Source organism: Theobroma cacao, chromosome 4 (assembly GCF_000208745.1).
Source record: "Theobroma cacao cultivar B97-61/B2 chromosome 4, Criollo_cocoa_genome_V2, whole genome shotgun sequence".
Taxonomy (NCBI): Eukaryota; Viridiplantae; Streptophyta; class Magnoliopsida; order Malvales; family Malvaceae; genus Theobroma; species Theobroma cacao.
Genome location: NC_030853.1, coordinates 2,095,886 through 2,112,359, shown reverse-complemented (window position 1 = coordinate 2,112,359; position 16,474 = coordinate 2,095,886). Strand labels below are relative to the sequence as shown.

The 16,474-nt window shown below is 34.0% G+C and overlaps 3 protein-coding genes across 3 annotated transcripts; 2 read left to right on the top strand and 1 right to left on the bottom strand.

The window, feature by feature from the left end:
* On the top strand, positions 292-2,857 carry LOC18600986 (ribulose-phosphate 3-epimerase, cytoplasmic isoform). Its single transcript, XM_007031772.2, has 8 exons — positions 292-619; positions 729-733; positions 1,393-1,455; positions 1,555-1,661; positions 1,770-1,867; positions 2,052-2,144; positions 2,231-2,272; positions 2,404-2,857. The coding sequence occupies exons 1-8, from the start codon at positions 503-505 to the stop codon at positions 2,557-2,559; spliced, it is 681 nt and encodes a 226-aa protein (XP_007031834.1). The 5' UTR covers positions 292-502; the 3' UTR covers positions 2,560-2,857.
* Positions 4,996-7,695, top strand: LOC18600985 (protein LYK2). Its single transcript, XM_018118844.1, is given in 1 exon segment — positions 4,996-7,695. A coding segment is annotated over 1 exon segment (2,070 nt). The 5' UTR covers positions 4,996-5,427; the 3' UTR covers positions 7,498-7,695.
* LOC18600984 (putative calcium-binding protein CML19) lies at positions 9,865-10,268 on the bottom strand. Its single transcript, XM_007031770.2, is given in 2 exon segments — positions 9,865-10,043; positions 10,046-10,268. Coding segments are annotated over 2 exon segments (402 nt in total).

The following is a 16,474-nucleotide window of genomic DNA, read 5'->3' as shown; positions in this document are numbered from 1 at the left end:
TACTTACCCCTATTTAAGAAGCTCCATATGCTTTAGCTTGGGCTCTAATGCAAGTGTTCATCTTCTTTACTTTTAATTAATGATAGTGAATATATATTTTTCTTATTTTTGGTACTAATATATATTTCACTTTTATAATTTTACGGGTTTACTTGATATTAAATTAACGATACTGACTATTTATTAAAATGGAATATTACTATTATTTAATTACATAATTAGATAATTACCCATCAATTTTCTAAAAAAAGGAAAAATCTGTTAAGACAGCCTATCTTTGAAACATAACTCCGTTGTCCTGATGTTTGGTAAACAGAGGTAGGTAAGAACGTCAACAACTTTGACCATCAAACGACACCGTTTGTACCTGTAGGCTCCTACCTCAGCTGCATCGAACGTCCGTCTGCCTTCAAGCTCAACCACCACCCATTGATAAAGCAGACAAAACAACTGCAAACCCGGGAAAAAAGTAACCCAGAGAGAAATCGGGTCGGATCCCAAGATGGGCGTAACACCGAAAATTGCTCCATCCATGCTTTCATCGGACTTTGCGAACTTAGCATCAGAGGCAAAGCGCATGCTTGACTTTGGAGCTGATTGGCTTCACATGGATATCATGGTAAAAGTTCCCTGCTTTGCTTTTTGGGGATTCTTAAGGAGATGAAACAGATTTTCAAAATTCTAACCTTGTTTATTTTTTTTTTTGGTTTCTGGGTTTTGTTCTGCAGGATGGGTATGTTTCATTGCTTTGATAAAGTTTTCTCCTGTGGAATTTTGGTTCTTTCTCTATCTCCTTGTTCTCAACCTTTTGTTTTGTTATTTTTGTGATTAGTTTTTTTTTAGATATTTTGTAGTTTGCTAATAAAAGGAGCAACTCTCTCTATTGAAGGTTATCAATTTCTTTCTGCCCATCTTAGTGTTCATTTTGAAGCCTTATATTTCCATTCTTGAAGAAATCGTAATCAATGGCGTGAAAAATTTATAAGAGTTCTGTGTTTAGGCCGAGGACATGCTTATTTATTAGGAAAATTGAGGGACATGGTATCCTTTGTTGTTAATAGCATGCTTAGAAACATTTCAAGGGTGGTGGTGCTTTGTTGATGGAATGGAAAAGGATATTAATTTTTTAAATTGAATAAACTCTCTTGCTGTTAATGACTAATCCTGTTGTTATATGAACTTTTGAAATTGGATTGGTTTTTGTGCAATGTCTGTTATTCATGTGTTTAAGTTGTGGTCATTAACTTGCTAGAGTTATTAGTGGTGATTTCTTCTGTTCTGATGAAGACAATAACTGTGTTTTGCCTTATATATTAAGAGCCTAGTACGCTCTGTTTCTCTTATTGGGTACTTCCAGATGCTTACTTGGTCATTGTTATATTTTTCATATAGGCACTTTGTCCCGAACTTAACCATTGGTGCTCCAGTCATTGAGAGTTTAAGAAAGCACACAAAGTAACATCCTTTTTCCCCAGGCAGGCTGGCACTATTTTGGCTTTTTAATATTAGCATGTTTACAACTCAAGATACATCAGGATTCTTCTTCTTTTGCAGGGCATATCTTGATTGCCACCTTATGGTCGCTAATCCTATTGATTATGTTGAACCTATGGGTAAAGCTGGTGCTTCTGGTTTCACTTTTCATGTTGAGATATCCAAAGGTGGGTTGTATGTGTCTTCTTTTTCGTTATTGTTTTACTTCCTGCCATCTTGTCTACCTTTCTATTCCTTATTTTCTTATGCAAAGATGTTGAGGTAACCTTTTGCAGACAACTGGCAAGAACTTATCCAAAGAATTAAGTCAAAGGGCATGAGGCCTGGTGTGGCATTAAAGCCTGGAACACCAATTGAGGAGGTTTATCCACTGGTATAGTTTCCTCCCATTTCTCTGATTTTTCAGCTTTTGTATCTTCTGTTTTAGCTGGTTTTTGGAATTGAATGGAGTCGTGTCTAATTCTTCAGTCACTATTATGTGTCACTCTTTTTCTGTTTCTTTTTTTGTGATTAATGTGGTCCTATTTTTCCTCTTGGGTTGGGGGAATATTAAAAAGGTTGACAGTGAAAATCCTGTGGAAATGGTTCTTGTGATGACTGTAGAACCTGGATTTGGTGGACAAAAGTTCATGCCAGAAATGATGGATAAGGTGTCATCTTATTTCTTACTATTTTGTAATTCCACTTCAGAGTTTCTAGATTTTATTTTGAATGACATTTTTACTTGCTTTTGAAGGTGCGTGTTCTAAGGAAGAAATACCCATCACTTGATATAGAGGTAAGTTCTTGCTGTGTAATATTCTATATCAGTCAAGTTTTGCCATGATTACTTGTCGGAGAGTACCCATTCTTAGGATCATCTTATTCATGATTATTGCCTATTGAAGCATTTGTGGCTTTGTTTTGCAGGTGGATGGTGGTTTAGGGCCTTCAACTATCGATATGGCTGCTTCAGCAGGGGCAAATTGCATTGTTGCAGGGAGTTCAGTATTTGGAGCTCCTGAGCCAGCTGCAGTTATATCCCTTATGCGAAAGAGTGTTTTGGAAAATCAGGAGAAATGTTGACATTGTTACAGGCAAGATAAAGCATATGGGTTTTAATGAGCAAATATATACTGATTGTATGATAGATTGGTCTCACATGATAAGTTTTGAAATTCAATAAAATGATACAATTGTTGGTGGCAAGATTATCATCTCATGATGTGACCTTTAAAGAGGTGTATGTATTAAAACCGGCTACAAAAAATCCTTAAATAATGTCTACTTTTAATTGTAACCTGTATGTTGTGGGACATAGGTTTACCACAAATTTTGTCACTTAAATCATTTGCAATGTCTATTTAGTAATAACTGTTGTTCTTTCTTGTTGCTTCACTTAAAGGAATATCCATGGAACCTGCATGTTTCTGTATTCCAATAAACCAAGAAGAAAAGAACAAAAAGAAAAAAAAAAAAAAGAAACATGGAATTCTAGGCGGCATGAGCTATAAATTTAGATGGCTTTAGATCAGCTTTCTGTGCTAATGTCTGCCACTTACTTGATTGGTGCTTTTGGGGTTTATCTTTTCCTTCTGCTCTATTCATAAATTGCTAGTTCGGGATCCAACTTTCATGCAAAGAACTCCCAGATATAGACTAAAAAATCTGATTCAGAAAGAAAATCCATCCCTGGATCTGTCCCTGCATTTCTTTCCCTTGCAACCCTGAATGTTAGATTTGACCCTACATCTACAATGTTCTTTTAGTTTAGACGTTTATCAGGATGTTGGATCCAGGTGCTTTGAAACAAACGAGATGGCTTCAGATGTCCATTCCTGTGCACGTGAGTGACATCCATTTACCCTCCGCAAAAACGAGTCTTTGATGTGTCGGGCTAAGTCAGGTTTCGAAGTCCCAAACTTTAATTTTCTTAAAATATGCAGTGTCTCACGTGTTTTCACATGCAAATCAGGTCCTGTATAAAAGTAGTTCTTCGGTAATTGAATCTGTTAAGCACTTCCACATTTCGGAGAGAACCTGCTTTTCAATCACCAACTAACTTTCCGGATAACATGGCTTTTCCATAAACAATGGTTTTGTTTTTCCCCCGACATTGAAAAAGCTAGAATTCCTGAATAAAGTTCCTTTCTATAGAAGAAGTTGCATGCCAGGCCAGAACATGGAGGAAAAAGGAATTTCTCGAAAACCTTCTGTATTTATTCCTTTTGTTGTTCCAAGTTGATATCCAAAACTAGTTACTTCCATGGACAACCTGCTGCAGTGTGGGATGTGCAATGATGATACATCATGGCTGGTACTTTTGAAAACAGTGGAGCTAGTCAACTTAGGATTTTCATGGCAATTTTGACCTATGAATGTCTAGCCTACCTTTCATGCCCCAGCTTTTCCTTGCATGGATATCTCTTCAACTAATAGAAATCATCTTGCCTTTTTCCTATTCTTTCTTTATGTGTCAAAATCTAAATCGTTTCTATTCATCAAAATCATTTCTAAGTAATGCATCTTCGTTAAGAGTTGAATTCAAATTTTCCCGTTTAGAGTTGGGCATGCTACGACAGGAATATTACATTTGCCTATAGGAATTCATGTGTTTCTGATCGTGATATAACTCCTTCCTCATCTCCCCTTTTTATGTTCAGTAATTGAAACTCATCTCCAATCAGCTTACTGCATGTGGATTTCACCCAGTTGTCTAATCTCACCAAGTTGGTTCCCACGTAGGCATCTGAGTTGGCAATGGCAACTCACATGTTCTGTCTAGAAAATCTTCATGAGAGTAAGGAATTTTGGTCATCGTATCATAATTTACATCAAGGAAACGTTAGAAATTGGGACCTAATTTTTGTCAATGGGGGCCCCCTAAATTCGACCTTACCCAATTCTTTGTTACGGTAGGGCAGGAATGTCTATGAACCAGCCAATGCATGCATGTGTTTGTGCATATGCTTTATGTACCTTCATTTTTTTCCAGGTTTTCCTTTTCCTTTTTTCCTGGTTCCATCCGGGGTTGATGAGACAGATTTCTGCAATGCAGACCTATCTATCTTTTGTCCACAAACCAAAGTCCCTCAAGAGTACTAAGCTTCAAAGTTTCTAGGTACAATATCGACAAATACGCAATAATGCTCCAAATTATAGTTAAACAGAATTGGCAGATGCTACTGTGTTAATGTCTGCATAAAATGGATGCGATTTCCAATATCAAATTGTTTCTGATAAAGGGCAACAAAAGCAATCTCAACAGTGCATAAAAAATCCCATCTGGTGTTGAATTTGGCACATTAGCTGCACATGTTTTCTTATCAAAAACAGTTTACAAGTGAAAATTTATCCAAGTTTGGCACTCACTGTCACATTCAGACAAGTAATGTTGTGCATTCCAGTTCTCGGTCCATGAATTCTAAGCAACTTTTTTCCAAACTTGAGGACCATAAATGTAGATTATGGTTTTTGTATGTCCATGATCTACCCGTGGCATTCATGTGATTGGATTAAAAATATCAGAGAGCATCTCCCAAATTCTACCTATATCTCGATAAGGAACAGATTATATGTATGTCCTGTCAAAGCACATGTATGATAGGCTTGTATGCATATTTTTCAGCATATAAAAGCAGGTTTGAAGCCCCAGGAGTTCTCTAAAGTAGTTGAGAGTGGTGGCTCCAAGCACGGCAACTGAAAACTTGGGGATAAAGAGCCACCCCCTAGTCAGTGGAATCAAAGCCCAAGGCTAGGTGGTTACAAACAGCTGGAACCAGATAAAAATATACAATATCTTTGTCATCCCCAAGAATCCTGTCCTTGAAAGGCTTTGAGGAAAAAGCAAAAAAAGCTCTTATTTTAACACTTTATTTTTTTATATTTTTGTGTGTCTATGGATCCAAAATATTCACTCTCTCGAAGTGTGCTCTTTTTTTTAATTGGTCTGTTATGTTGAACTGGTTGGTTATTGGCATGGCATCTGTGATCAGTGAGCTTTACTTGAGAGCTTTGGTCTTAGGGTTCTGGCTACTTGTCTCTTCACTTGGATAGAACTTGCTGAGTTGTGAAACTACATCTCCAGATGCTTCTGGGTACCGTTGCAGTGTAAATGGATCAGAGGATCAATGTGGCACGTTTGCAGTGATCCGAACTAATTCATACTACTCATCTCTTTCCAACTTGAGCTTTTATTTAGGCCTCAATCGGTTTAAAATTGCTGAAGCTAATGGTTTCTCTGCACAAACAGAGTTTCTGCCAAGAGATCAGCCTTTGTTGGTGCCAATTGATTGTAAATGCAACAATGGTTTCTTCCAGGCTGGTTTAACAAAAACTACAATCAAAGGCGAGAGCTTTTATGGTATTGTTGAGTCATTGGAAGGCTTGACAACCTGCAAAGCCATCCGAGAGAAGAATCCTGGAGTCTCACCATGGGGTTTTGGTGACAAAGTCCGGTTACTGATACCATTAAGATGCGCATGTCCATCTGCATTTGCATCTGAAGGCACTTAGAAAGCAAGGCACCTACTTTCTTATCTAGTAACTCAAGGTGATACAATTTCTAACTTGGCTATTGCATTCAATACAACTTCAGAAGCTATAATATCTGAAAATAACAGATCCTTAGGGGCCTTCAAACTTGAAAGTTTAATACCTCTTACATCTCTTCTCATTCCACTCAATGGTGATCCTCTTCTTGGTTCACTAGCAAAACCTAGTGAGCCTAATCTGCATTTTCCAGAAACCAGCATCCCAATAATTAAAACGCACAAGAAAAAGTCAAGGATGTGGAAAGTCGGAGTGTATATTGCATTAAGTGGGGTTGTAGTTGGAGCTATCATTGCTGTTGCAGCAACCTTCTTGGTGATCCAATTGAAGCGAAAGAAGAAGCAAAATTGTAGAAAAGATGTAGATGTGGAACTGCAGCAGCTTAGTTTAAGCGAAAGAACTGCAAGTGAGAAGAAAGTCTTTTTTGAGGGATCTGAGGATGCTTTAGATGGTAAGATCATTGACAGTAGCACTCCCTGTAAGGCGCTGATGGAGATGTACACCATAGAGGGGCTGAGAAAAGCTACAGAGGACTTCAATTCGAGTAATCAGATCGAGGGAAGTGTGTATCATGGTCGTCTCAATGGGAAAAACTTAGCAATAAGGCACACAAGAACAGAAAATATTTCGAAGGTTGAGCTTAGATTCTTTAATGATGCAACTCACCAGCACCCAAACATAATTAAACTGCTGGGAACTTGTGTGACTGAGGTCTCTAATTCGTTTTTGGTCTTCGAATATGCTAAAAATGGCTCCTTGAAGGATTGGTTACATGGTGGATTGGCAATGAAAAACCAGTTCATAGCCTCCTGTTATTGCTTTTTGACATGGAAGCAGAGGCTGAGGATCAGTCTTGATGTAGCAGTTGCTTTACAATATATGCACCAGATAATGAATCCAAGCTATGTTCATAGGAATGTCAAGAGCAGAAATATCTTCTTGGAAGAAGATTTCAATGCAAAGATTGGGAACTTTGGCATGGCAAGGTGTGTTGAAGATGATACAGAGTATCCTGATCTTTCAACTAATCCTGCTAGTTGGAGCCTGGGTTACCTGGCTCCTGAATATCTTCACCAAGGTGTGATTTCCCCAAGTATTGACGTTTTTGCTTATGGGATAGTTTTGCTTGAGATTTTATCCGGGCAAACACCAATAAGCAGACCTGATAAGAAGGGAGGAGGGAATGTTTGGCTTTCAGAGAAAATCAAGGCCATATTGCAGTCAGAGAGCGCAGAGGAGCTAAGGGAATGGATGGACAGTGCATTAGGGGAGAATTACTCATTTGATGAAGCTGTCACATTGGCAAATCTTGCTAGAGCTTGCATAGAAGAAGACCCCTCTCTGAGACCGAGTGCTGGAGAGATTGTTGAGAAGTTATCAAGATTGGTGGAAGAATCACTGGAAGTGGAACATATGTTAATCTGTGAAAGCTCTTGCAAACCTCTGGTAAAAGCATCAACGACCAATCTATGAATAATCAATTAAGGATCCAAAATAGCTACTGTTAGTTCTAATTTTTGAGCTGTTTCGAAATGTTCTGCAGTCCTTGGCTCTTAGCCTCTTGTCTATTGATAAGGGCAGTGGGATCCTGTACATACGTAATTAAGAAACTAAATTGGACAAAAAAAAGCAAGTTTCTACTTTGTATTCTCTATAATTCCTGAAATAATAATCATAGTAGTACTCGATATGATGAAGCCTCTGAGATAACATATATAATTTATAACTTATATATGAAGCTAATGGTGGGCCTTTTTGTTTAACATAGCCTCATTGTTGCTTCATTGAAGCTTGTGCTGCTTTGACTCAAAAGTCAAAGATTAGCTACTAGACAAATCAATCAATTAAGAAAGAGAGAAATTCTACAGCCAAAAGGTTGCCACTTTCCAGGTGCTTATTTTATAGTTAATGCTACCATAACAACCGTTTTGAAGGCTTGTAACTTAGTGGCACGGTTCACATTCTACCATCCCCAGATTTTGGTGGTTGTGATCACAAAAACCCCTGTAAAACCCATCTCCATCATGATGAGAATCTCCTTTATATCAGAATTTCTGATCAATGATTAAAAGCTTTCAGGGTGGGGAGGGACCAAAAGCCTCAATGTAGGAAAATTGTTACCGGACACTGTCTTCTCCTCTCTTTCTCCATATGAGGGTGTAACAATCTAAGTCTAGCCATTGACTCAGCAGCTTTTTGAGCTTAAACTATATAACCCTTAAAAGCTTAAGCTCAAGTTGCTAGTAGTGGTGGGTTTAGATTGTTATATAGGTCTTAACAATCACATTCATATCCGATGTGAGATGTTGGGTATCACAATCTCACCCACTCAAATCCTTGATGTCCTCATCAAGGCCACACATCACATCTATAGGACCAAGATTTCACCAGAGCAATGTGAAAGCCCACATCAGCCTGGCGCAGGCTTTGATATCATTTGTAACAACACAAGTTCAACCATTGGCCCAACAGCTTTTTGGACTTAAACCACGTTGCCCTCAAAAGCTTAAACTCAAGTTGCTAGTAATGGTGGGCTTGAATTGTTATACAGGTCTTAACAATCACATTCACATCAGATGTGGGATGTTGGGTATTACAAGAGAGACTTCTCCTCTTACACCTTATAGTTATTCTTCTAGAAATGAGTCAACCAACAGTTTTTTGTTAGCCCAAAAATTAAAGTCTTACATGTTTAGCTTGGTGATAGCAGGCCAAAATCTTGCATCACTGCTTATATCATACCATTTCATTCAGTTATGCTATCTTGCTTGTAGATTTTGGAAAAATCTAACATCTGAAAAATGCATTAACCTAGTGCTGATAGTCATTCAACAACAAAGCCAAGCATTGGTGTCCAAATTATTGTTGTGATTCTTAAGGGTTAAAATTCTGAACATAAACTTTATACCCTTCATTTGCTCTCTTGTCCTTTCTGGAACTTTGTCAATTTCCTTTCATTTCAATTTTTCTCACTAACATGAAACATGCCACCTACTAGGGTCTATAATGGCATGATGTTACATAACTTGTGTGAATATAAATATAATATAAGGTATGCTGTTAGATTGATTCAAAAGTCATAGTGCTTTATGTTTAAAACAAACAGAGCAAACTTAGATGGTAAATTCTTTATAAATATTTCAACTATAAAGCAAAGCCTATCTTATAACTTGAAATGTAGCAAGTTTGAGATCAACTGTGTGTGGTGAATATCTATCCCTCTGAATACTCAAAATGCTTGGCTTTAGAAAACTAATTATTGTGTTAATTGGCATACTGTCATATTGAGAAATATGGTAGCAACATGGTAATTGGCTTTAGAGAAGTTAATGCTTTGTTGATTCTTTTGTTAAATTTAATATTGATAGAACGGAAATGTTTTATACTTGGTGGTAACATAATATGTAAATTGAGATTTTTTGATAATTTGTTTCGGTTTATATTCAGGTATTAGTATGTATTTTTCTGATTGATACTCGTCGCAAAGATTATTAGCATGCATCGATTTTTTATATTATTAAAATTTTACTTTGAGAAAAAAAACACTTCCAGCCTAGCTTTGCCTTAAAGATTTTAAACTATGTAAAGGGATGGATTTTTCTTTTTTTTTTGTTCCAATTTGCTTGTGTATGATCTGACTTTAGCTCCATTAATTCTTTGTTAACCCTTGATCCGTAATCTCTATCTCAATATCCATTTTCCAATATGTTTCTACAAGTATAAAAATTAGAAACCTAGCCACAATATAAATAAAGAATTAATTATTGATCTTTGAGAAAAGAATCACCATCAAGTGCAAGAAGAAAAAGAAAGATAAAAGAAGAAGAAAAGAAAATTAAATCACAACATCATGACTCTAAATTCATCAAAATTGAGGACTCCATCACCATTGAGATCAAACTGAGCAATCATCAATTCACATTCCTCAATAGTCCTGGACTCTCTTAATCTACTAAGCATCCTCTTCAAGCTCTTCGGTGTGATACACCCACACCTATCCATCTCATACATCTTGAAAGCTTCTCTTCCTCTCCAACTTCTTCCATAAGCCTAACGAAATCCTCCAACCCCAACAATCCATCTTCGTCCGAATCCAAGGCCTCCACCACCACCCCCGCTTCTTTAAGTGACAGCTCTCCTCCTATTGCCTTCACGCACTGTTGAAGCTCTGCCGGGGATATCTTCCCATCTCCATTCTCATCAAAGTGATTAAACACCCTTTCATATTTAGGGTGTTTGCTCATTCTAACAAAAAAGGAGCTTCAAGTTCACATAACGTAGGCTTAGCTTGTATATAATGCTATTGCTACAACAAAAAAAAGCCAAAAAGTTTGACTTTTCTGTTTAGAATGGAGAATTGGAAACTCGGTGGCAATGAAGCAAAGCTATTAAAAAAATAGAAGAGAGGGGGCATGAGAGCAACATGTGTGAATGCAATTATGTTATGCAAATATATGCATGCGTAGGGATGAGGTGTGTGGGCGCTTGACGTGAGTTGACCAGCTTGTAACTTTTCCTCTGGGGGGGGGGGGAGTTTTAAGGTAGGAAGACTTTGACCTTCAACGTCATGCATGGGGCATGCAGCAGGGCTGCAAGGAAAAATACAGTGGAAAAAGAGGGTAAATCAAAGGAAAAAAAGCATGCGAATCTACCAAGAAGTGACCGCATTCAAATTCTTTGGGTGGGGGGTTTAGGCATGAAAAAATCGATCGATTTCAATGTGTTCTAGATTGCCAGGGGATTTTTTCGACCAAACCATCAAATCAAATTTGCCAAATAAATCAAGACTGGAAAATAACTAAGAAAGGGGCAGAAAGCTTCCTTTTATTGATTCTCTCTCTTTTTTTTTTTCTTGTTGAATATTTATTGCAATTTCCCATGAAGAGGGCAGATGAGATATTAATGGAAGTTGATTTTCTATTATTTAGTTTCTCAATTTCAATTTGTCCACTGTACTTTTATATTTCTATTTGAAAATTGAATATATATATATATATATATATATATATATATATATATGTTAGAGAGGGTTGGTATGTTATTCGGATGTGCTGAGATTAAGGTTTGAGAGATTATATAAAGATTATTATTGTTTTTCTTTTTATGAATCAGATTTTTTTGACCAAATTTCTTTTATGAATCTTTACATTATTTTTTTTTCTTTCAACATAAATCAATTAATAAACCACATAAGTTTGTTGTAGTAAGAAAAAATAAGGGAGATTGCATTATTAATTACGAATTTACTATTATTTTTATTCTGAAAGGTTGGAAGAATTTATTTGTATAGGTGTAAGAGTATTACAAAACATGATGTAAAAATTAATGACTTGAGAAACTCTTGCTTTTGTCATACTGTTTACTTTTCTTGAGAACATGATTGAAAGAGAGGGTAGAAATTTTGCACTTAACACTTTCGGTGTTTCTCAATTTCCAAGGGACGGCGGAATGATTTTTCGTGGAGAAAATAACGTTAAAGCTATAGCTAAGTTCATTGGAGGAAAAAGATTTGAGTACAAAAACCGCTAGCAATTAAACAGAACCAACAAGGGGCAAATTTGTTCCAATGATAGACAGGCCCTTAAGAGATTGACCTTTAAGAAATTTAAGAGAAACTTAAGGCAGAATTAAGTTGAATAGAAACTGCTAATTCAATATCAAGTTTAATACAAATCTTCTCCTTTAATATTTCCCAAATGAAAGCCTTAGCACAATTGGCAAATAATTAAAGATCAATTTCAAGAAGAAAAAAGGCCTATGTCGACATTATTACAATAAAAGAAAATCAATATTAATGAGTTAAAAGTTATTGCAAGAATAATCTACTTTTAGTAGTTGCAAGAAATCCTTTTTTGTAGCAGCAAATGTCATCCCTAATTATGTTTGTTTAATATATTTTGGAAAACGTTTTCAGAAATCATGCTGGTTTGGAAGATGAGAAATTTATTTCAGATGTAAAACATTTTACATATCAATAGAGAAAATATCCAGTGACGTAAACTATTAAGAATGTAAGATAGTTGTCGGAGAATTGGAAGAATACTTTTATACTAAACCTAGTAGTATAGGTTTGCTGAATATTAATATTTAACTTAAAATATTAAAAAATATTATTATTTAACTTAAAATACTAAAAACTTAAAAAATATTAATATTTAATTAAAAATTTTTTAACTTAAAATATTAATATTTAAATTATTCAATCCTATTAAAATGTTAAAAAATATTTTTAATGAAATCATTTGATGTAATTAAAATTTTTATTAATAAATTTAATAAATCTTAATAATAATTATAATAAAAAATATTTCAATCATTGTCACTTAATGAATACACATTTATGGATATAAGTTTTGGATGTTTTACACAGTTGATAAATATTGATATTTTTATAGTGTTATGCTAAAAAAAATAATGAGATGCATTTTTTTTTTGAAAATTAGAGTTTACTTTCATTATAATTATGTGGTTAAATGCTTTGAAAAATATTATTATTTAGAGCCTATTTGGCCTAGCTTTTTTTTAGCTTAGAAAGCTATTATGAAGCTCTTATGAAAAATAATAGCTTTTATAATTTCAAAATAATATTGATATTTTTCATAACAACTTTTATGAAAAATATTGATATTTTTCATTAGAGCTTCATAATAGCTTTTATAATTAAGCTAAATCTGTTTGGTAAGCTTTTTGGCAAAATACATTGTATAAGTTCTAATTTTGAATAAAATTACCATAAGGGGTATTTATATCATATTCAATTACCTAATAAATTAAAGTGGAATAAATCTGTTTCAAGTTTATATACGATTTCAAATATTAAAATCAAAGAAATCCATAAAAAAATGGAACAACTTTCAAACTTATATAGTAGTAATAGTATTAGATTTTTGTTGATTTAACAAGCAATTGAATCATGATGCTTTAATTCCTCAATAAAGAAAAGAAAAGAGGAAACGATGTATTTAACATTAGAATCCTTTGGTGAAGAAAAGAGAAAATCTTTAAATAGTATTTGAATGCAACTTTGAATTTTGAATCTTCTTTTCTCTTAATCTTTGTAAGAATAAAAAAATATTAAATTTTACTATTCTGTTATTGTGTTTTCTTTTGTTTTTTTCTAATAGTCTTTGTAGAAAGAAGTTGAGGAGAGGGAGATCACGATTTACATTTAAGAAGGGTGATTTTCAGAGAGAAGGAAAGTAGAGGGAGGTTGATTGAGAGAGAGGGGTATTTCTTGAAAAATTGGTGTGTTTTAAAAGAAAGAAGAGAAAGCTCATCTCTATAGCTTTTCTTTAAGCATTTTTTTTAAATTTTGTTCTTAAAAAAATTACTTTTTTTAAGAGTTTCTCAAAAATCTTATCTGGCTTAACTTCTACTTTTAAGAGGTAGATAAGATGAAAAACGCCAAACCAAAAAGGCACTTATTTTATCCATTTTCATTTCTATTCTTAATTTTGATATGAAATTAATGAGAACTAAATAGTATAATTGCTTTGTAATCAACTCCAATTTATCATTTTAACATCCAACTAACTCTACCAGTGATGGTGGAAAATATTTTTCATTGAATAATCCAAACAATAGAAAATATTTTCAACAGTTTATTTAAATAATAAAAAATATTAAATTTTCTTGTAAAATATTTTATATAGAAAAATTTGTCTCCTAACAAGTTATTTTTTAATTACCAAACAAACCCTAGATTTCAATTCGGGTGCAAGTGTAGACTAAAGAGGTTTATCTATATTGAGAGGTGGTGGAGCAAAATGACAAAGATGGAAGAGGAAGAAAGGGTCACTGCTTAGAATGGTAAGCACTTGGACTAACTTTTTGTATAAAGTTGACTAATTGATAAAGCTTTATGCTAGTCAATGTTACATAATATTTGGCTCATTTTGATGCAAAAAATGATTCTATGGTTGTACTATTACTAAAAATTTCTTATCTTTCCCTTGCAGACAAAACAAAGAATAAGGACTTTCTTGCTGAATCTTTACAAGATTAGCTAATTCAACAAAGTTTGTGGAAGGTGGCTTTTGTCACTTTGTTTTTGATTTTGCATAGAACTATGTTCTTTGCTTTGCTAACTATTTTGTTAGTTTTGTAACCCTTTGATTTTTAATAAATGTTTTTGACTTAAAAAAAAAAACTTTGTGGAAAGTTATTAGGATATAATCTTTGCATATATTTTTTGAGAAGTTAATGCTTCTATAGATCCTTTTATTATTAGATTTTAGATGAATAGAGTTCAGATAGTTTATGCATGGTAAAATGCGATCGTTTTGATGATGTTTGTTTTTCTTTTTAAAAGTTTTGTACAAGTTATTTTGGACTATATTCATATGTTTAATGTCTAATATTTTTTTATAAAAGATTATGATTGCTGTTGGGAGGTGGGCTTACCTTTTCAGATAAATATTTCACTCTTCTTTTTGACGAAAAAGCTTGTCTTACAAATTCTCCTTCGTGTATACAATGATCTCTTCACTCTCATTATGGAGCGACTACTAGAGTCTTCTACAAGGAATTACATGTTCCAAAACCCTTTGACCTTTGATGGTGCCTCAAGAATGAAGAGAGAAAAAAAAAAGAGTTTTTAGTTTTTCTGACTTACAGAACAATTCATGTTCACTCTTGGTTGTATGAAAAATTAGTATGTTTGTTCACTATTTGTGGTCGTGTTAGGGATATAGAGATAGGATATTACTTTTAAATTTTAAAAAATTAAATTTAAATGTAATTAATTCTTATTTAAATTTAAACAAATTAAATTTAAATATAATGGATGTATAATTTTTATTTAAATTTAAATAAATTAAATTTAAATCTATATCCTATCTCAAAGGTTTTTTTTTAAATTATTCAATTAAGAAATATCAGAATAATATCCAACATTAATTAATTGATAATTTGTTAATTATCCACAAATAATTAACAAAGTTGCATGCTATGTGGACACACCACATGTAAATGCAACATTTCTTACTCGTACACATTGGCATAAACTTATACCATTTTTAATTTAACTCATTTTCCAATAATTGTCATACAACGAAAATGGAACATGCGACCAACAAGAAATAAAGGTACTAGTGAGCAATGAGATATTAAGTTACCATTTTGCTAACATAACACCGCTCGAGTTCTCGTCATACCCAAATCATTTTAATCACATAAGATTTTGCATCTTTGATCTTTGATCTTTCCTACATGTAATGGCTATGCAGAATCTCTTTATGTGTCTAAACTCATGGTTATATCTAATAACTAATGTTTTTATAACCGCCCAGACAATGAGTTATAGACCATGTATGAGAGATGTATGATGACTCTTCTTTGGATACTCATGTCAATTTATTAAGATTTGACTACATAACTAATCATGTTCCGCTAGATCACATCATTTTTAACCTTTGGAAATCATGCTAAAGTAGCAACACCAAATCTCAACTTCATATCATAAATCCAAGTCTCAAAGGGTATAAAATTTGGACTACATAAGTCCTTAGGGCTCACATAGTGATGAAGTAGGATCTATTCAATCACTCATTTCAATGGGTCGACTAATAGCACATATAATATGGAATCTAGGTTATGGTGGATCTTCTATTTAGGGTTTGTCACGTCAAAACTACCATACGGATCTCGGTCTAACCTTTACAAAAAGGATTGACTTGAATCCCCTAAGATTCAAATCTGGAAATCACTAGCTTTATGGAGTGTGGATAATCTCCATGTTTGACTCTTATGAGTCTTATCTTGACTCTAAGTGAAGGTGATATTGCTAAGATCCTTGCTCACAACTTATGTGACTAGGAGATCACAGAATGCTTGGTACCTTATGATCGTTTAAGTCTCATCCCACACACTACCATAGTGTTGGGGTGATTATCTCATGTGAGATGAATAATCTATAAAGCCTAGTGACAATAATTACCTTAGATATGTGCCCTAATTAATTAACAACATTTGATCAAATAAGTCAATACAAATTTAATTTATTAATTATTCAAAAAACAATAGTACATGAATATCAAATGTATAATAACCCTAAACCTCTAATATGCTTTTGAAACGCATTTCTAGCAGTAAGTTTAGTGAATGTGTCTATTAACATATCAGTTGTGGAAATGTACTTCAACATAACAAGACCTTGTGCAATGATGTCACGAATGTAGTGATAGCGAGTATCAATGTATTTGGTTTTTCCATGATACTTAGGACCTTTTGTATAAGCTATGGTAGCTGTGTTGTCATAATAAAGTACAACAACTTCACTAAGATGCTTAGTAATGTTCAAGCTTTACAAGAATCTTTTTAACTAAACCACTTCTATACTGTAGCACAACATGCTGCATACTCTGCTTCCATAGTATATAGAGTAGTACAAGGATGCTTTTTCCTACTCCAAGAGATAGGTTCGCCTTTTAGCATACAAGCATATCCTAAA